The sequence below is a fragment of the Lycium barbarum genome, chromosome 11 (genome assembly GCF_019175385.1).
Source record: "Lycium barbarum isolate Lr01 chromosome 11, ASM1917538v2, whole genome shotgun sequence".
Lineage (NCBI taxonomy): Eukaryota > Viridiplantae > Streptophyta > Magnoliopsida > Solanales > Solanaceae > Lycium > Lycium barbarum.
The window spans coordinates 66,602,111-66,619,828 of NC_083347.1; the positions used below are offsets into that span (position 1 = coordinate 66,602,111).

General features: G+C 35.6%; 1 protein-coding gene across 1 annotated transcript; it reads right to left on the minus strand.

Moving 5' to 3' along the window:
* Positions 1-3,713: 3,713 nt before the first annotated feature.
* Positions 3,714-11,485, minus strand: LOC132618562 (DUF21 domain-containing protein At4g14240-like). The gene is made up of 13 exons (XM_060333592.1): positions 10,956-11,485; positions 10,524-10,600; positions 9,685-9,768; positions 9,483-9,596; positions 7,967-8,050; positions 7,776-7,847; positions 6,939-7,006; positions 5,522-5,609; positions 5,363-5,436; positions 4,950-5,280; positions 4,818-4,864; positions 4,658-4,739; positions 3,714-4,051 (listed from the first exon to the last, which is right to left on the minus strand). Exons 1-13 carry the CDS (start codon positions 11,185-11,187, stop codon positions 3,941-3,943), a joined length of 1,464 nt encoding a protein of 487 aa, XP_060189575.1. The 5' UTR covers positions 11,188-11,485; the 3' UTR covers positions 3,714-3,940.
* Positions 11,486-17,718: the final 6,233 nt, after the last annotated feature.

Here is a 17,718-nt window from a genome sequence, read left to right on the forward strand (position 1 = left end):
ATCATTTATAAACTTCTGCTCCCGTATAATCCTACACATTTATTTTTTTTCATTGCAGGTTGTTACCGTCAAGTACTCTCGTTCCATCGACTAGTTCATTCTCATTTTATCCTTCTTCTATCGTTAACTCCGCATCCTTCCCTCGACAAAGACGTTACTAGATTTCGACTCGAATACTTTTTCCTTTAAGTCTTTCCCAACCGGTATACGATGCTGGAACTTTGTATCCACGCGATTAGCTCGCGGTGGCTATTTCACTTAACTTTTATCTTAGTCCATTATTTACTTCGAATACCATCATATTCAACCCTTCTCTGCTTCTTCATTACTGAACTTCCTATTACACCCTTGTCGTGAAATTTTGAGTAATTCCTTCCTTGGAGTACTATCTCCCAATGTTTATTTAGTCATGCATATGATTGACTGGTTATGTTTATCGTCAAATCGTCCCTACACTTCATCGGCCTGCTAGCGTAATATCCCGTTGAGGTAGTTTCCAATTCCTTTGTCATTATCTTTCCATCTTCTAACAAAGCTTACTCCTAATCCAATACTTGTCGTCTCGTCTTTCCCCCTTAGGGTGTTAACCCACTACTCTATATTTGACATCCCATTTATCTCTCCTCTTTCCTGCTAGTACTTACTCCCAGTAATTTCCGTGACTAATCTTAACTGTAATTGCTTATTGTCTGAGTCTATCTAGTCAGCTGCACATACATGTAGCGGGTCACATATTCTCATAGACGTACTGGCCTTGGATGGGCCTAATCTTCCATCAAGGAGATCTTCAAAATTTTCCTTATCGTTTTTCCAGTAATCATCTTTCTTTTATTGCTCGTTTACCCATCCAATCACTATAATGGTATCTATCACAAGAGTCTCTTCTCAAAAATCCGCCCAAATTGTTAATGTTTCTCCTCTTCTTCATTACATAAATGTTCGACCTTCTGGTTGGCCTCTATCAGACTACAAGTTTACCTCATCAGAGAAGGGCGTATCTTATACCAACTTGCGACCTCACACCCCTTCGTTTCCTATCATAAATATAATTCTTTCAAGCATCTCTTGCTTCTTTCATTGGCTATTCAGTCTTGAGCTACTAATTCAATAATCTTGTGATAATAAAACTTTTTTGAGAGAATGTTTGAGTTCCGGATGATGTGAGGAATGAATGAAAATAAAACATGGATCAAAATTATATAATGACATAAGTTGCACCGCCTCACTTCGACGGTTCCTAAAGATAGCTGTCAAACAGACCCTATGCGATCCTTTCGACGAAACATATTCTCTCCTATTCGTTTAACTTCTAACTCTTAATACTCTTTTCCCCAACATGTATAACAACTTACATAACTCTAAAACACTCCCGTAGGTCTCACATACAACCCCTCAGATGATTTTAAACACTAATCTTGCATTCTGTATCTTATCCCTTTTTAGACATTAAGCATCATCATCCTTATAACTGATACTTTTTTTCGTTTCCGTAATTCCTGCTTTACCCTTTTCTACTCATAAATCATTGGCATATTTATACTCAAGGGTTATATTTAAACACATACGTATCCTTTCCATGTCTTACCTCGAGGGAAAGTTACAACTCCCATCTAATCATATTGATGTCTCATTAATAGATAACCACTCACAGTATAACTACAGTCCTTCGCTAGACCAACTGAAAATCCCATCGAACTTCTCTTCTTTTTAAGTCTCATCAGACTACTTCAAAATTTATCTTAACAAAATTATATATAATATATCGATACCACTCTCAAGGGTGTACAAACAATATTACCACAATAATTGTTCCTGACGGCATTGCTCATCCCCTTGTACTGTACTATCTTCCCTTACTTACAAGTCATTTATATCTTACTGATTCCTCTTAATACCCATCATTTGTAATTCTGTAGATACAGTCTCTTCATCGAACTATGTTCCCCACACATGTCCTTCCTGATTAATCCTACTTTTGCCTTATTACCACAACATATCTTTTTCCACCGTACTATCAACATATTCACAATTTTAACCCATTGTCTAACCACAGATTCCACTCTAGATTGCTCTTTAATATTACTCCTTTTCTTTTCCCCCGTCGTCATTGCAATCCTCGAATCACCCGTAGTCTTTTCTGAAGGAGTCATCGTCAAACTATAAAACAATAGAGGTCAGGGTTGAAGATTTACACCTATGACTCAACACTATAGCGCGATCTAGGATACAAAGAAGGGTAACCATCATAAATTCCCTACAGTCTCTTGTTTATAAGTGTGGCGCGCTATACACCCATAAACAGACTCTACTGGACATGGCTTGTAGACTCCGTAGGACAGACCTACTCTGATACAAAGTTTGTCACGCCCCAAATCTGGAGAGGCGTGGCCGGCACCCGATGCCACACTCGGCCCGAGCAAACCACTCTAAATCTGTAACTCTGGAGGGGTAACCATCAACTTAGGCCGATAGGGCCTACCTGCACACACACAATACTAACAACATAAGATACTATCCATATACATGGAAGTTAGCTTAACAACACAACCACGACATGTTCAAAACAGCCCATGGACTCAACAACTACAACACAACACTTTATAATCTTTCCTCCATAACTATTTTCACTTTTAAGATTTGCTAAACCTTCAAATCAACTCAACATAAGAGATAAGATGAAGAACATACCTTATAGTTGAAGAAATTTCACTCACACAACTTGCTTCAAAATCAAACTCACCACAACATCAAGTAGAAGCAAGAACAATCACCTTTGCATGAACTAGTTGAGGATTTAGTGTAAATCTTGATGATTCTTGATCTAAGGGACTATAAGTGTTTAGGAGATGTTTATGAAGGTTTCTAGAGCTAAAGGGAGTGTAGAATAATGATAAAATGAGGGGAATGGGGTATTTATACCCCTTGAAGGTCGGTTCCACCGACTTTCCAAGTGGGCCCGCGGAAAAGCCATCTGGCAGCCTATCTTGAAACGGCCATAACTTTCTACTCCGATATCGTATCGACTAACGGTTTGTTGCATTAGAAACTAAATTCAATGAACTTCAATTTACATAGGTTAATTCATAACCCCTCATATTCTAGGAGATACACCTCCCTCAAGTTGGACCAAAATTTCCTGTCCAAAATTCTGCCAAGTTTTTCAAAATTTCGACAAACTTAATTTTTTCGATTCGCTTGATTCCGAAACTTTTAGACACTTGTTTACCACTTGTTAAAAGTCTTCTTTAACCTTATAAGGATTCCATGACCTCTCCGGCTTATGTTAGTTTACTTACGACGCAAACGACGCGAAAATTTTCGAGGTGTAACATTTTTGTCTTGAAAAAAAGTATTTTTTGCATGTGCTTCTTGGAACAATAGTAAGGTTGTCCCCCCGTGACCAATAAGTCACAGATCTGAGCCGTGTAAGTCACAGATCTGAGCCGTGGAATCAACTACTGATGCTTGAATTAAGCTAGACTGCCTACATTATACCCCCTTAAGGTGCAGTCATTCTCCGGACCCTGCATGAACGTGGAATGTTTTGTGTACCAGACTGCCCTTTTTTATTTTTTTTAAAAATGCTTACTAGGGAAGACACTTAGCAAATTTTGGACAAGGTTTTTGTGTTTATTTTTCATTACCAGCTTTCCTTTTTCAATAAAAGAGCAACAAAAGATAGTGAACCATAGTAGTCCATGCAAGTGCAACTAATAAAATTGAGACATTTTATGAACAATGGGGAAGTTTTGCATAAAAGAATATGTTCTCACAAAGTCATAAATCAACAACATGCCCAGTGTATTCCCATAAGTGGGGTCTGGAGAGAGTAAGATGTAGGCAGACCTTACCCCTACCTTTGAACTGCAAAAACATTATACTCTGCGCTCTCAAAATTTTTAGAGACTCTGAAAGGCCTGCTGGATTTCAGCAAACCGTTTTATCTCTTGTCCTCAAGTAGAGGCTCTTCAATGCTCTCTGGTATCCTTCTTGAGCTAGAAATGTCCTCACTCGACTTCTTAGGTGCTTGTCCTTGTTTACTTTGGCCTCCCTATCGAATCCAATAGATTACGTTAGCAATTCTATCAAAAACAAAAGACAAAATGTTACATCTATAAAAATAGAAACATAAATTTTTCCTCTTTGTCGTCATTTTAACTCAAATAACAAGTGATTCGAAAAAGAACAAAAGAGAATAATGCTTCAGTTCGTCGCAATAATTAATAGAACTAATAAAGCCTCTCAAAACTATTCCACTTGGATTTGTGTGAACCCATATTATGTGCGACAATTTACTGGAGGCACTGATCTGCGATGCAAGATTATAGCAAGTTTGAGAATTTCCAGCTCCCGTCCCTCACTGATTTGTTAACTTCACAAAGTCTTTTAGTTGACAATGGTAAATAAACTATCTGAGAAGGAGAGACATGCAATAGTGATAAAACTATTTGACTAGTTTTACATATAACATGTAATTGAATCAGGTGCACACGATATGCAGTCGAGATGTTTAAACAATACTTACTATCAAATGACATCAAAATGTGAATCCAGATTTTGGCAATTCAATCCATAATCATGTGGAATCTTGATTTTCAAGAATTTTACATCATCTATCAGGAGATTCCTATACATTATATCCATAATGTGTACTTACAGCTGCCTTTTGGGCTGTCAACCTCCGGATTGATGGTGCTCGTGCTACTGATGAAGCAGCAGCTGCTGCAGCCACACGTATCCTGTAAACATTGGAAGAACATTACAATCTGCTCTTCAACAGCAATAATACTGATCAGGTGAAACTAAGATTCCCGCACCTTTTATGTACATCAACATACTCATCGGTCTCATCCACAATTTCCTCCTGCACCAGTGACAAGTTTCGAAAATGTAAGTTCCATCTGTTATAGCCAACTGTGTGACAGAGAGTTATAAATCCAAAGAATTACCTGTAACAGTTCTTCAAATACATCTTCCAAGGTGATAATACCTATTACTTCAGCATCCTCAATATCATCTGATGAATGAGGCACACTATTTGTCACTGCATCACCGGATGTTGGTACTATACCCTTCTCAATATCAACGACCACATTATCTGACTTCCCATCCTTTTTCATCAGAAGAGGAGCAGTTTCACTGTTGTCTTCAGATTTCCGTTCCTCAACTCCAGACAGAGGCTTTTTGCTTTTCCCTTTAGGCTTCACCACTGCAGCCATATGACTGCTCCCTTTTTGAAACTCGTTTAGTATGTCATATAGCGGCATATCAGCAGGAACACTGATGACAAGGAATGCTGTTAGGATATAAATATGAGTTAATACATGCAAATGACAGCCGGTGAACGATTAAATATTAATACCGTGGAATTCTGCGTATAGAAACTGCACTAACTGGTGTCTCTGTCTCCGCCCTTACTGTAAGAAGACTTTTTACCTAATATCATTTTCAATTGATCAGTTCACATGAGTAGCAAGATTACATTTTAAACTTGCTCTGACTGTGAGAATTCAGAACTCACCAGTAGAAGTCCAATAACATTCTTTGGATTGCCAGAGTAGACAGGAACACGGCTATGACCCCGTGCAAGAACTTTTCCCATAGCCTCCCTGCGATCAGGAAAACAAATGTGTAAGTTGACTGCTAAAACTAATAATCTAGATAACATATCTGGGGTTAAAATCAAGAATGAGTTGTTGCTTTTATTTATGTGCATACAGCATCTTGAGAAGTAAAAACAAAAAGAAAAATTGAAACTTCTTTTGAAGTAATAACTCAAGTATAGTTAACTAGGAATCTACAAACATTTGCATGAAGACAGTTCTTTAATTTTTTTTTCTGAGAACATCTATCATGAAGGTAGAGCAGTTTTTTGATAACGAGAAATCCTCAAGGGTCAGGGGTGCACGGTTCAAATCTTGGTGATAATGGGCCCACCCCTCTACCATTCTCCACTTAATACCAGGCTTTTGTCTGTGGCAGTGTTTGAGCCCATAATGTATGCCTAACCTACACATCACATGCTACACTCTTACCCTAAACAAAAGCCTTGAGAATACAGCTCAAAGAAAAGAGAATTCATTTTTTCTGAAAGAAACATCTAATGTTGAATGGGCAAAAGCTCCTTTTAGGTACCATTTAAATTCCACGCAACCAACACAAAGGAAGAGAAAAAAATATTAGTATTCTTAAGCATGATGGCTTCACATAGTTCACCACAATATCACATGCATGTAGGGGTGCAGAAAAATATCATTTAATCATTAGAACTGATCAATCATTTTTGAGAAGTTAACCATCAACAGAAGTGTTGCAACAATGCACAACTATGCATAGACACTAGGTAAGCATTAGGTAATTGTTAAGTTCTTGAGTATCAACAACTCCAGCCATACCGTGAGAGTGTAAAGGGTGTGCATAAAACTTAAAATGTGGCAAATATTTTATCGTAGAATCTCTTGTCTTGAAACTAAGGTTGTGTTTGTTTGAATTTTTCAAAACTTGGATTTCCAATTTCAGGTTTTGGGTTTTTGACAAATGTGTTTGTTTAGGCTATTTTGCCAAAAGAAAAAAAAAAGTTAATATCTTTTGTAGATTTCCAAACTCAATTTTTCAAATCTTACAAAAACCAAAAACCATTCCTCTACACAAAAAAAATCCCTTAAATACAAATTTTAATGTTGTTGACCTGCTTTCAGTTCCTTACGGATGTATGCATGTTGTCTAGGAACAATTTGGAGTTAACACCCATCTAAAATAAGGTCAACAGTTCAGCATCTAGAGCGCAACATTTAGAAACAAAAATAACTTTTAACCAAATGTCAAGTTCTTTTTGCAGACTCAAGTTTATCAAAAATTCAAACAAATGCCACCTAATAGTTTGAGAACCAAGAAGCCTTGAATAACTTGAAGAGCAAAAGACTTGGTTTGAGTATTACCAGTCCAGCTTTGAATTGACATCCAATGAAAATGTTGACTCGATGGGTGTCATAGCCTCCTCAGCAGTCTATCAATAGCAACAAAAAAAAAGGAGATAAAGAGCAAGAGAGAGAGGGAGGCACCAGTGGCGGAGCCACATGCATCCAAGGGGTAACCGACACCCCTTCGCTGAAAAATTACACTGTGTAAATACATAAAAAGAATTTTTTAATGTATATATACTATGTGTTGAACCCCTTAATTTCGTCGTATATTTACTCTTTTATATTTTAACACCCCTTAGTAAAAATCCTAGTTCCGCCACTTGGAGATACCAACATATTCCAGGTCTCAGTGATCTTGTGATGACTAAAGATAATATGTATTAGTATAGTAGGTCATAAAATGTATCACTGTAAATTTCATTCCTTTTTTTTTTTTTTTTTTTTTGTATAGATATGGGCTGCAACAGATTTTCAAAAACAAAATCAAAAGACAGAAAAGGTGACATGAGAGTCTGGAATGTTTAACATTATTTACTAGTGCACTGGAATTCAGCTAAGGACAAGTTTGCAGAGTAGTTATTTCTGAGTAACTTCTCCCCAGCAAAAGAATGGTGGAAAGGAACTGTATCATAGATGGTCAAAGCTTGTGCGACGAACCATGGATCTCAGGACACTCATAATTTTTGTTAAGCAAAAAGCTGATCAGAAGTCTCTTCTCATAGAACTTCTATGCCTATACAAAATAAAATAGGGAAGCAGGAGATTTTTTAAGGGTCAAGCATTACTGACTCCTGAAACCTTATGCACGCAGAACGAAAAGAATATGAGGGATGGCAGTATCATTGTCACTACCTTCTCGGTCAAATCCAGTGCTCCGCTAATGATCGTTGTCTCATCATGTGTCAGGTCACCTCCCTTGCCAGCCTGAAGAAAATTCCTGTTAACAAATCACGGCTTCGGACAATCTAAAGGAACTTCAATTCATGTTAACAGCTAGTTCTCAAAAATTTCAATGCTGCAAATTAAAGATGCATGACACTGACCTCTCGGCTGTGGATAGAAACAAGGGCTTTTAACTGAGCTCGTCTAAATAGTACTTCATTGTGTCCCAATACACAGTCTAGGATCTAGAAAGACACAAACATCAAGTCAGAGGCTCTACTATTACAATGAAATGGCAACCTAGTTTTTGCAAAACTTAAAAGAACTTCACTTTAGTTAAGAGGAGCAGAAACTAGAGAAGCACAAAGGCTCAGTATAAATTTTAAATGTAGCGTGATAAAGAAAGATATAATTTCATTTCTTGATACAAGCCACTTCCAACGAATTAAAATCTGCAAACATGAAACATCAACTTTGTTTCAAACAAAGTCAATATCATACAGATGATAATTTCTAGAGCACTGGCTAAATCAAAACATGTGTGAATATGACAAGGCTAGGAAGCATCAACAGTCCTAACTAGAAGCCAGCATCTGGTAATCCTTAAATAAACTATCCTCACGAACATGTCCTTTTTGGTCTATCCAATGTCAAACTGCAGAGGACTACATCAGCAGAAAGTAGCTTGGAGCAAGCACTTAATAAAAGTCAGAACATGATCTGACGTTTCCATATTCAGTTAGATAGGTCAAGGCTGTTAGTTTAAATAGTCGAAACACCTTAATCTGCAAAATGTCCTCTGTATTAGGCTGATCAATGATAAACCATAAACTTTTGACTGCAAGTAGTTTCCTATAATAAATTTAGCTCAAGAGTTGTACTATTTCTATTCGACGAATCAATATATATTGCTAAAATTGTAATTGGCATCAGGGAAAGGAAGGTAAGGAAAATGAGTATTCACAATAAAGCAAGTTATTATATCCACAAGTTAAGTGGAAACACAGACTCAATCATCTTATAATTTAACTCCATTCGAATAGAGAAACTACATCAACACTGATTATCCAAAAGTTACACATGTGCAGTCCTAATGCAACCTAACTTCTAAGACAAGAAAAATAAGAATGATAAAAGGATGTAAAGAATGATTAATTTATGACTGCAAGGAAAATATTCTATTGGACCCAAAGCTAGGCCACCTAAGCTTCAAATGTCCATATTTACTGACAAACAAATTCATAGCTATTGCATGCTCTTGTAGACTGCAGATATTCGCAAAATCATAGGGAAGTGACAACTCCTATCTTTTCAATGGCGTAAACTAGAGTTAATTACTGTGACACAACAGGAGGCTAAAAGCTAACTGAACCATATATTAAACGAACAACTCAGTAGATCAATTAAAATGCCTCTAAACACAGTGTACTCGATTCTCTCCAAACCAAGTACTTGAACAAAAAAAAAAAAAAAAACTAGTAAGAAAAAGGTTTTCAGAAGAATTCAGATATCCAGGATGTTTGAAATAATGGCACTCCTTCAAGTCAAGAATGTACCAATTTAACACTGTTTTTGTTTTTGGAACTCCTTCCTGGGAGAATTCCAATGATTTTCAAGGCAAAGATCATATAAAATACTTTATCTTTAGGCCAATTACTTAAAGACTCCAGTGATTACCTTCCCGATGGGATAAGCAATAGGATAGCATAGGAACATCAGAATATGAACAAGCCAAACAAAGTTAGAACCTACTGCAAGGCCATATCTAGTGCATATTGCTTGAGGAATAACCTGAAAAACAAAAATAGCAGGAGGATCAAAGCATGTTGATAGATCTTAAATGCTGAGATCAAGATTCAAGTACAGTGGTGCAATTTACCTCTCCAAAAAACAAAACGAAAGTTACTGATAGTATAATTGCCAGATATTGGTTGAAAAGCTTATCAAGGTATAGAGGCAGGGCCTGAAAATTGCAACAAGGAAAAACGAAGTAAAGGTCACCAATATTTGACCGCTAAATTAATTATATAAAGACAGCATTTTCTCCATTTTTGATCTAGTTAAGGGGGGCCATCTTATTCCATCCTTTTGTTTCATCACTCCCCCCTCCTCCCTACCCAAAAAAATTGAAAGAGAAGAAAAATTATATGCATTTTCTGATTTGAATTCATTGGTCCAATTTAAGGATATTCCAACTTGAATCACATCTCTTATGATTCATTACTAATTGGTAATGTTAACATCATTTCCTCCACTACTGTGTATGTAAGCTACACCAATCTTAAAAAAGAGAACGAACCTAAATTACCTTATGCACATCCATTTTTCCAATTTAACAGCTAATTTTTTTTTTTTAAATGGTATTAAGAACTAAAGCTTCTTGTTATATATTAAGTAAACTGCTTTATGAAGCTAACTCTGCATGTGTGAACTCGTTCACATTGCTGGTCCCAAGCTCGGATAAAGGAGGAGGGTCGCCGAGGGTCATTCGGAAACAACCTCTTTACCCCATAAAGATAGGGTAAAGCTGCTTACATCTGACCCTCCCTAGACCCCACTTGTGGAATTACACTTGATTTGTTGTTGTTGCTGCTTTATGAAGCTCTCCCAATTTTCTTTATAACCCCTCCCATCCTCTTCATCATGTTTTTGCACCCCACATTGTCTAAAACTTAAATAGAAGACATTCCTAAAGTGAATGAGAAAGACTGGTATTACCTCCATTGCAGCAGCATTACACAGAAGTAGTGTCACAAGAAGCTGATGTTGCTTCTGAACAACAGGAAGGATTGTAGCTGAAAAGATGGAACATTTTGTGAGAAGCATAAAAGTTACTAATACAGATTCCTAATAACAGCAAAAATGAGATCCTTTTCGACATTTATTTAACCACATCTCCACATAATTATGTATCACACATCCCGCCAAATAGAGACGGACCCAGAATTTCAAGTTTATGGGTTCTGATTTTTAGAATGATCTGACTTCAGGTGGTGATAATATCTGAATTCTAAATTTAATATTTATACATATTTAATAAATTTCTTAATACAAATATACTGTTTGAACAAAAGTTAATGGTTCTAGCTTCGCCCCTGCCGCCACCTGTTCAGATATACATTGTCAGACGAAAATTAATGAAATGGGAACCTGCTTGGTTTTTCTCAGAGGGGGTGCCACTTCGTTGAAGGATCTCAAGTTCCACGAGACCCAAAGACATGAGGCCTAATGTCAATCCGGACATTATTCCCGCGAAGAGAACTAAAAGACATGAGATACCTGCGTAAACGAACCATGATACCGTCCCAAATGCCATTTCTGCCCCCAGGTGTGGCACGGTCGTTGCCATTCGAACCACTGCCACCGCATTCAACGGGTGCATATTTTCCTCTTCTTCTTCTTCCTCCGCCTACTCTCTCTCACACTTGTCTCCTCCTTGCACAATTTTTTTTTTTTTTTTTGCTTTTACCACCTTTTTTTGGATCAAGGTAGACTCGTGAATAGGGGAGGAGAGAAGGTCAAAACAAGAAAAAGTCTTTTTTCCCTACAATTATTTAGAATTGTAGTAACCGTTCGTTACTTTTGTGTTCCTTCGACAAATTAGCTATGCATGTGTTCCTCTTCCCTCTTTTTTCTGATAGTGATCATGCTGTGTCACATTTCTAACTTCTAGATTGATTGAGACAAGTCAGATAACTATGTATATTCTACACCTTTTATACGAACTTACAAATGAATAAATAATAGTTTCATAACTAAAATATCATAATATCCTAAGGCCACATTAATAAATGACATATCTTCATATTCTTTCTAGAAATAAATGATTGCGATTACATTTTATTACAAATTTTCAAATACACGTACTTTTACAAAGAACCACTAATTTAATAAATCAACAATAGTACAAACTAGCTATTCATCAATATAATCTTTTCACGTGGTATGGGCAATCTTTTCAAGTCAAGATCGAGTCTTGTTGTGCAAATTTTTAATGATAGATCTCTTTTTATAAAATATAAACTTACGGGTCAAGTTTTATTTTTAAAATATAACTAAAATCACAATTTAGAATTTGAAACCCTACTTTTTGTAGAATTTAAATTTGAAATCATGATTTAAAATTGACAATAAAGTTTTGTGTTGATATCATAAACAAATGCTGATTTCAAATCAAAATTTGAAATTGAGATTCCAAATTCTATGGCCAAACGCCTACTAAATTGATTTATTATTTTGCTCTTTAGTTATAGAGAGTTAGTTCCCATACTTCTAATAAAAATAATAGAGAAATGGGTCCTGTATGGACTTTGGTTTCAGTTCGTCCTTAACGTAAGCATGACGAAAATGGTTGATCAATTTGGTCTAAGTCATGTAAGTAAATACAATCGCTACTTTTCTTATCTATATAAGTTGAGACCCTCAACATCTTTTTCCATACATAACTTGTTTAGTCCAATCGAAGTTATTCTAGGCTTTCTTCTTTGAATGTATTCACAATAAAATTGTAAATTTCTTCAAGCCTTACCCTGCATCGAAAGAGTTCTCGTGATTCTTTCATGTTAGGGGTAGAAATTTTAATGTTGGTTCTGAATTCAAGTTGAACCATACAAGAAGAGTATCTTTGTTGCGTAGTTTGATAACTCACATGCAATTCACATACCGAATCCCTTAATTTATTTTAACAGCAAAAGTAACGATTGTCTTACTTATATGGGTTAGTACCAAATTGATGACCTTTTGAAATACATTAAGGATCATTTCTATTATGTTTATACACAAGGACCAAATGAAAGAAACACTCATGTATTAAGGACTTTGATCATTTTCTGGAAAAAAAAAAGTACAAGAAGTAATTACCATGTTAAAAATAATGATCATAATCATTTAAATATTTGTGATAGCAAACGTTTTAAACATGCAAAGGTCATTTTATTCGAGGACTAGATATCCAAAATTTACTATAAGTTTTGATTCGAGCCCTGGAATGAAAAACATTCTGATAGAAAGTGTTTTCTTTTTTAAGAGTGAATTACGTATATATACATATTAAGAAGAAATATTTACGAAACGTGACGATAGTTTTCTATTTACAAAACATAACATTACAAACCCTACAACAAACATACTTTTTTCCAAAAAAAATTAAAAAAAAAAACTTTTTTTTTATTTTTTTTCACCAAACATTTATGTATGAAATGTGTATATCTCACTCAAGGCTTAAAAAGTTCGCTCAAATTTTATTGTATGAAAACGGTATGAAAACTGTATGAAATGTGTATATTTCGTTCAAGGGATAAAAAATCACCTCAAAATTGTATGCATGAAAACGGTATGAAATTTGTATCTAGCTCAAGGCTTAGAATTTCGCTCACATTTTCGTGTATAAAGTTTATGTTAGATTTCTCTAAAATTAATACAACTACAACAACATTGAATACAACTTTGATACAACATTCAAGACTTAAAATAATCGCTTAAATTTTTGTGTATTAAATGTGTATATCTTGCTCAAGGCTTAAAAAATTTGCTCAAATTTTGTGTATGAAAAACATATGAAATGTGTATATCTCGATCAAGGCTTAAACATTACGCTCAAAATTTCATGTATGAGAATGGTATGAAATGTGTATATCTCGATCAAGACTTAGAATTTCATTCACATTTTGTATATGAAAAACTATACTAAAAATTTTGCTTACACATACACATTTCATACAGTTTTCATACACAAAAATTTGAGGTAATTTTTTAAGCCTTTGAGCAAAAAAAAAAATTTAAATAAATTTTTTTAAAAAAATATAAAATTGTTTTTTTTAAAGTTTAAAATTTTAAAAAACTATTTTCTGAAAATAAAATAAAAAAACGAAAAATATATAAAAATCCGTCATGTTTCGTAAAATATCGTTATGTTTTGTAAATAAGGAAAACTATCGTCACGTTTCGTAAATATTTCTCCTTAACATGTATATATATATATATAGTTTTCCCCTTTTTCAATGGGTCTTACGCGGCACAAATCTGAATTAATTGGAACCCAAAAATATATATTGGACATCGGGTAAGCAAAAAATGTATCCAAAGCTTTCATTGAATTTTAACTTGACGTAAGATTACATTACAACCGGTTGTTATTTATGTATTCCTTTAACTTAGCTGTTTATGAGATCTTTTTCAGTTATGAAAGAATTAAGTGTGGATGGTCATTTGCTCCTTAACGCTTAGGGAAATAAAAAATTTATCTTTATTTTCATTACTCTCACAATGTTTCATTGTTATAATTTCCTAAATAGTTAATAGTCATGTTCATTGTATCCTTTGGCATTCCTCAATTTAATCACATAATAGAGGCTTTGTAAGTCTTCGATAGACACTCCGAAGGAAGTAAGAAAAGTTCTCCCTTCCTCTAAGCAATTCTTTTCTATATTGCTCTTATTTTATACTCCTTTCGTCCCAAATTTTGTGGCACTACATTTCTTTTAGTCTATTCCAAAGAATATCACATTTTTATTATTAAAAATAACTTAATTTTAAAAAAAAAAAATTACGCTAAACCAAATGATTTATAGCCATACAAATATTTAAAGTTTTGTTTTAGACCATAAATTTTAAAGATGTTACTTTATTTCTTAAATTTTGTGCCTATCAAACAGTGCCACATAAATTGAGATGGAGGGAATAAAAGTTATCAACACGATACATATTTCATTACTAAATTGATTTTCTCTCACAGTCTTTCAATCATTACTATAAAACTATGAAACACCATTTGCTTGCTTTTCGTTGGCTCTTGATGAACACAGGAATGCTCCTCGTCCTTCTATTTTTGTGGGTATATTTTGTCACGATCCAAATTACTTCTTGCCCGTAACTCGTTATCCTGCGAGTTCTAACAACCCAACCTGCAAGACGAACCTTACCAACAAATATAACCAACAACAATAATAACAAAACAATATGAGTCTTAACAGATTTTCATAGCATTAATTGAAATAAGTGCAGCATCCAGAATATGTTTCATTGGCTCTAATATAGTCAAGATATCCAAATTATCATAGACATGGTGCATCTAATAAGAAATATATAAGTATGAAAATATCGGATAATACAATATCCACTGGACATCATATACAAAACTGAATAAAAAGTTGGTGGGCCACAAACTAGTTGTCACGCCCCGAATCGGGGCCTGGACGTAACACGGCACCCGGTGCCTGACTGCATGTGACCGATCGAACCAACTGGCTGGCTGAATCAACATGTGATACCAAAACATAACTAATTTATAAAATAAAACTAACACATGCTGATTAACTAAACATCTGACTGAAATATCATAATGCGGAAATACTTAGACAATCTGAACATATCTGAAAGTAGCCAACATGGCTAAACCAAAACAACTGAACGACTGAGTATAACTGTCTACAAGGCTAACATAACAAATATCTGACTGTCTGAACTGTGTCTATGAAGCCTCTAATGAATACAAAATGGTAATTGTCTAGAAAGCTGTGAGAACTGCATGACTGATATCGCCCCGAAGGAAACTGGGGCTCACCACAGTAGCTGATACAAACACTCCTAAGTAGCTGGATCTTCAACCTGTATGTCGTTACCTGCATCGCGAGATGCAAGCCCCCAAGCAATAAAAAGGGACATCAGTACATTTGAATTGTACTGGTATGTAAAGCAACTGAAGCAATAAAATACTGGAACTGAAACTGAAACTGAACTAAATAGGAAAGCAAGAAGCTGAAGTACTCCCTGTTCTGGATGAAGAATCACCTGTAAAACTGTAAAAATAATTGTGGCCTAGGGCCCAAATAATGTGCACAATAACTGTGGCCTCAGGCCCAAGCAATATGTATGCATAAATTGTGGCCTAGGGCCCAAAAATACAGATACAGGTGTTCAACATTAACAATTTACAAGACTGAGACTGGCTGTAGCTGATAGCATGATAACTGTTTCTGATTATGTGACTCGTGCAAATAACTGGTTATACACTGACTGAGACTCATGTGATAACAATGCACAAGTCTATAAAGATTACGTGCTGAGTTCATGATGTCCAAAGTGACAACCATGAACGAATTCTGTAACTGCAACCCTAGAAGATAACAGTTCTATATCATATCATGAAACTAGGGCTAAACTATATTCTGAGTCAAATTACTAACAATTATGAAGAATGAGGCGTAGGGAGAATCATGAATATTCCCTAACGTAGATAGTTAGCCTCACATACCTTAATTCCAGCCTTTGAGCATAATACAATGTTCGTCAACCCTTTCAACTTTGATCTATATCAATACAAGTCAAATGGATTTTATATTAGCAATAATATTCATGTTTTGGTTATCTAAGCATTTTATCAAACACTTAGTGGGCATAAAGCTCCACAATCTCCATTAATGGTGTTTCTTCACCCAATTCTCATTCTATTACTTCTAGGTGATTCTACAATCTCAATTAGATGTAATTAACATCATTCTCCATCACCCATATCATTATAACAATCCCAAGTCAACAATTCAAAACCCTACTATAGTTCGTGTAATTCTCTTTACTAAGCCCATTTACTATTCTCCCAAGAACTCATCAATTCACTATTATGAATGATTAGAGTGTAGAAACATTACCTTTTTGATGTTCAATCCTCTTGATCCTAGGGTTTCCACGCCCAACAATAATGTTCCACTCACAACTCTATTGATTAGAAGGGTTTACTCAAGTTAGAAAGAGATTAGGGACTTGAATTCAACCTAGAATCATGATGAAACTTACCTGGTAGGGCTCTTGGGACTTGTTCTCCCTGACTTTAGGGTAATTTTTCGTGACTAGGGGTGTTACGAAAATAAACCCCAAGGTTAAATATAACTTAAAACACGAAATCCCGACTTTTAACCCGAAACCCGACCTGTTATGTGATGGTTCCGCGACGCACGTGCATCGCGCGACATTCTTTAGGTCGATACTCAGAGAGGGTGTTTTTGTGCGATCGGCCCGCGACGCGGGGCCATCGCACGCGCCCTGAAGAGCGACGTGTGTCGGTTCTATGCAGTGTTCGGTAAAATGGTCATAACTGCTTGTACATAGCTCTGTTTGGGCTCCACAATATACCGTTGGAAATATATTTCAAGGAGCTACAACTTTCATGTTTTAAGTTTGCTCAAATTCCCAACGGAGTTTAACGAAATTTGACCGTAAGGAAAACGTATCGAAAACTTAGCCGATTCTATAGAATTTTAAATGTCTTACTATTAGCCATATTGAGACGATCATATCTCCTTGCTCCGATATCTCATTGGCCTGGTCCATATATCGTTAGAAAGGTATTTCTACATACTACAACTTTCATTGAGGGTACTTTCCCAAATTCCCAACTAATCAAGGATTTATGGCTGCCCGAAGTAGGCCTATCAACCATTTTCGCAAAACGTTCAAACCTTCAGCTTTTCCGCTAAAGATCTATTGACATGAGTCTAACCTTAGTTTTAAGATATGGGGTGTAACATTATCTCCCCCTTGGGATCATTCGTCCTCGAATGATGGTCTTCGTTATAATCGCGGTTGAATCTGAGACTCTCTGGAAGTTTGGCAGCATTTGTTCTGTCACTAAGATACCTAAAACTAACTGACTGAGCCACATGATCACCGAACTGTCTGAAAGAATATATGATTACTGAACTGAATATTTACTGAACTGTCTGAATAATGAAAACATGGAGATTATACTATAAGGATCTAAATGAAAAGGTTAGTTACCTTCAGCATTTTCTGCTTGCTCTTCAAAGAGATGGGGATATCTAGACTTCATGTCCTCTTCGGCCTCCCACGTAGCCTCTTCAACTTTTTTATTTCTCTATAGTACTTTCACTGAAGCAATCTCTTTAGTTCTCAACTTGCG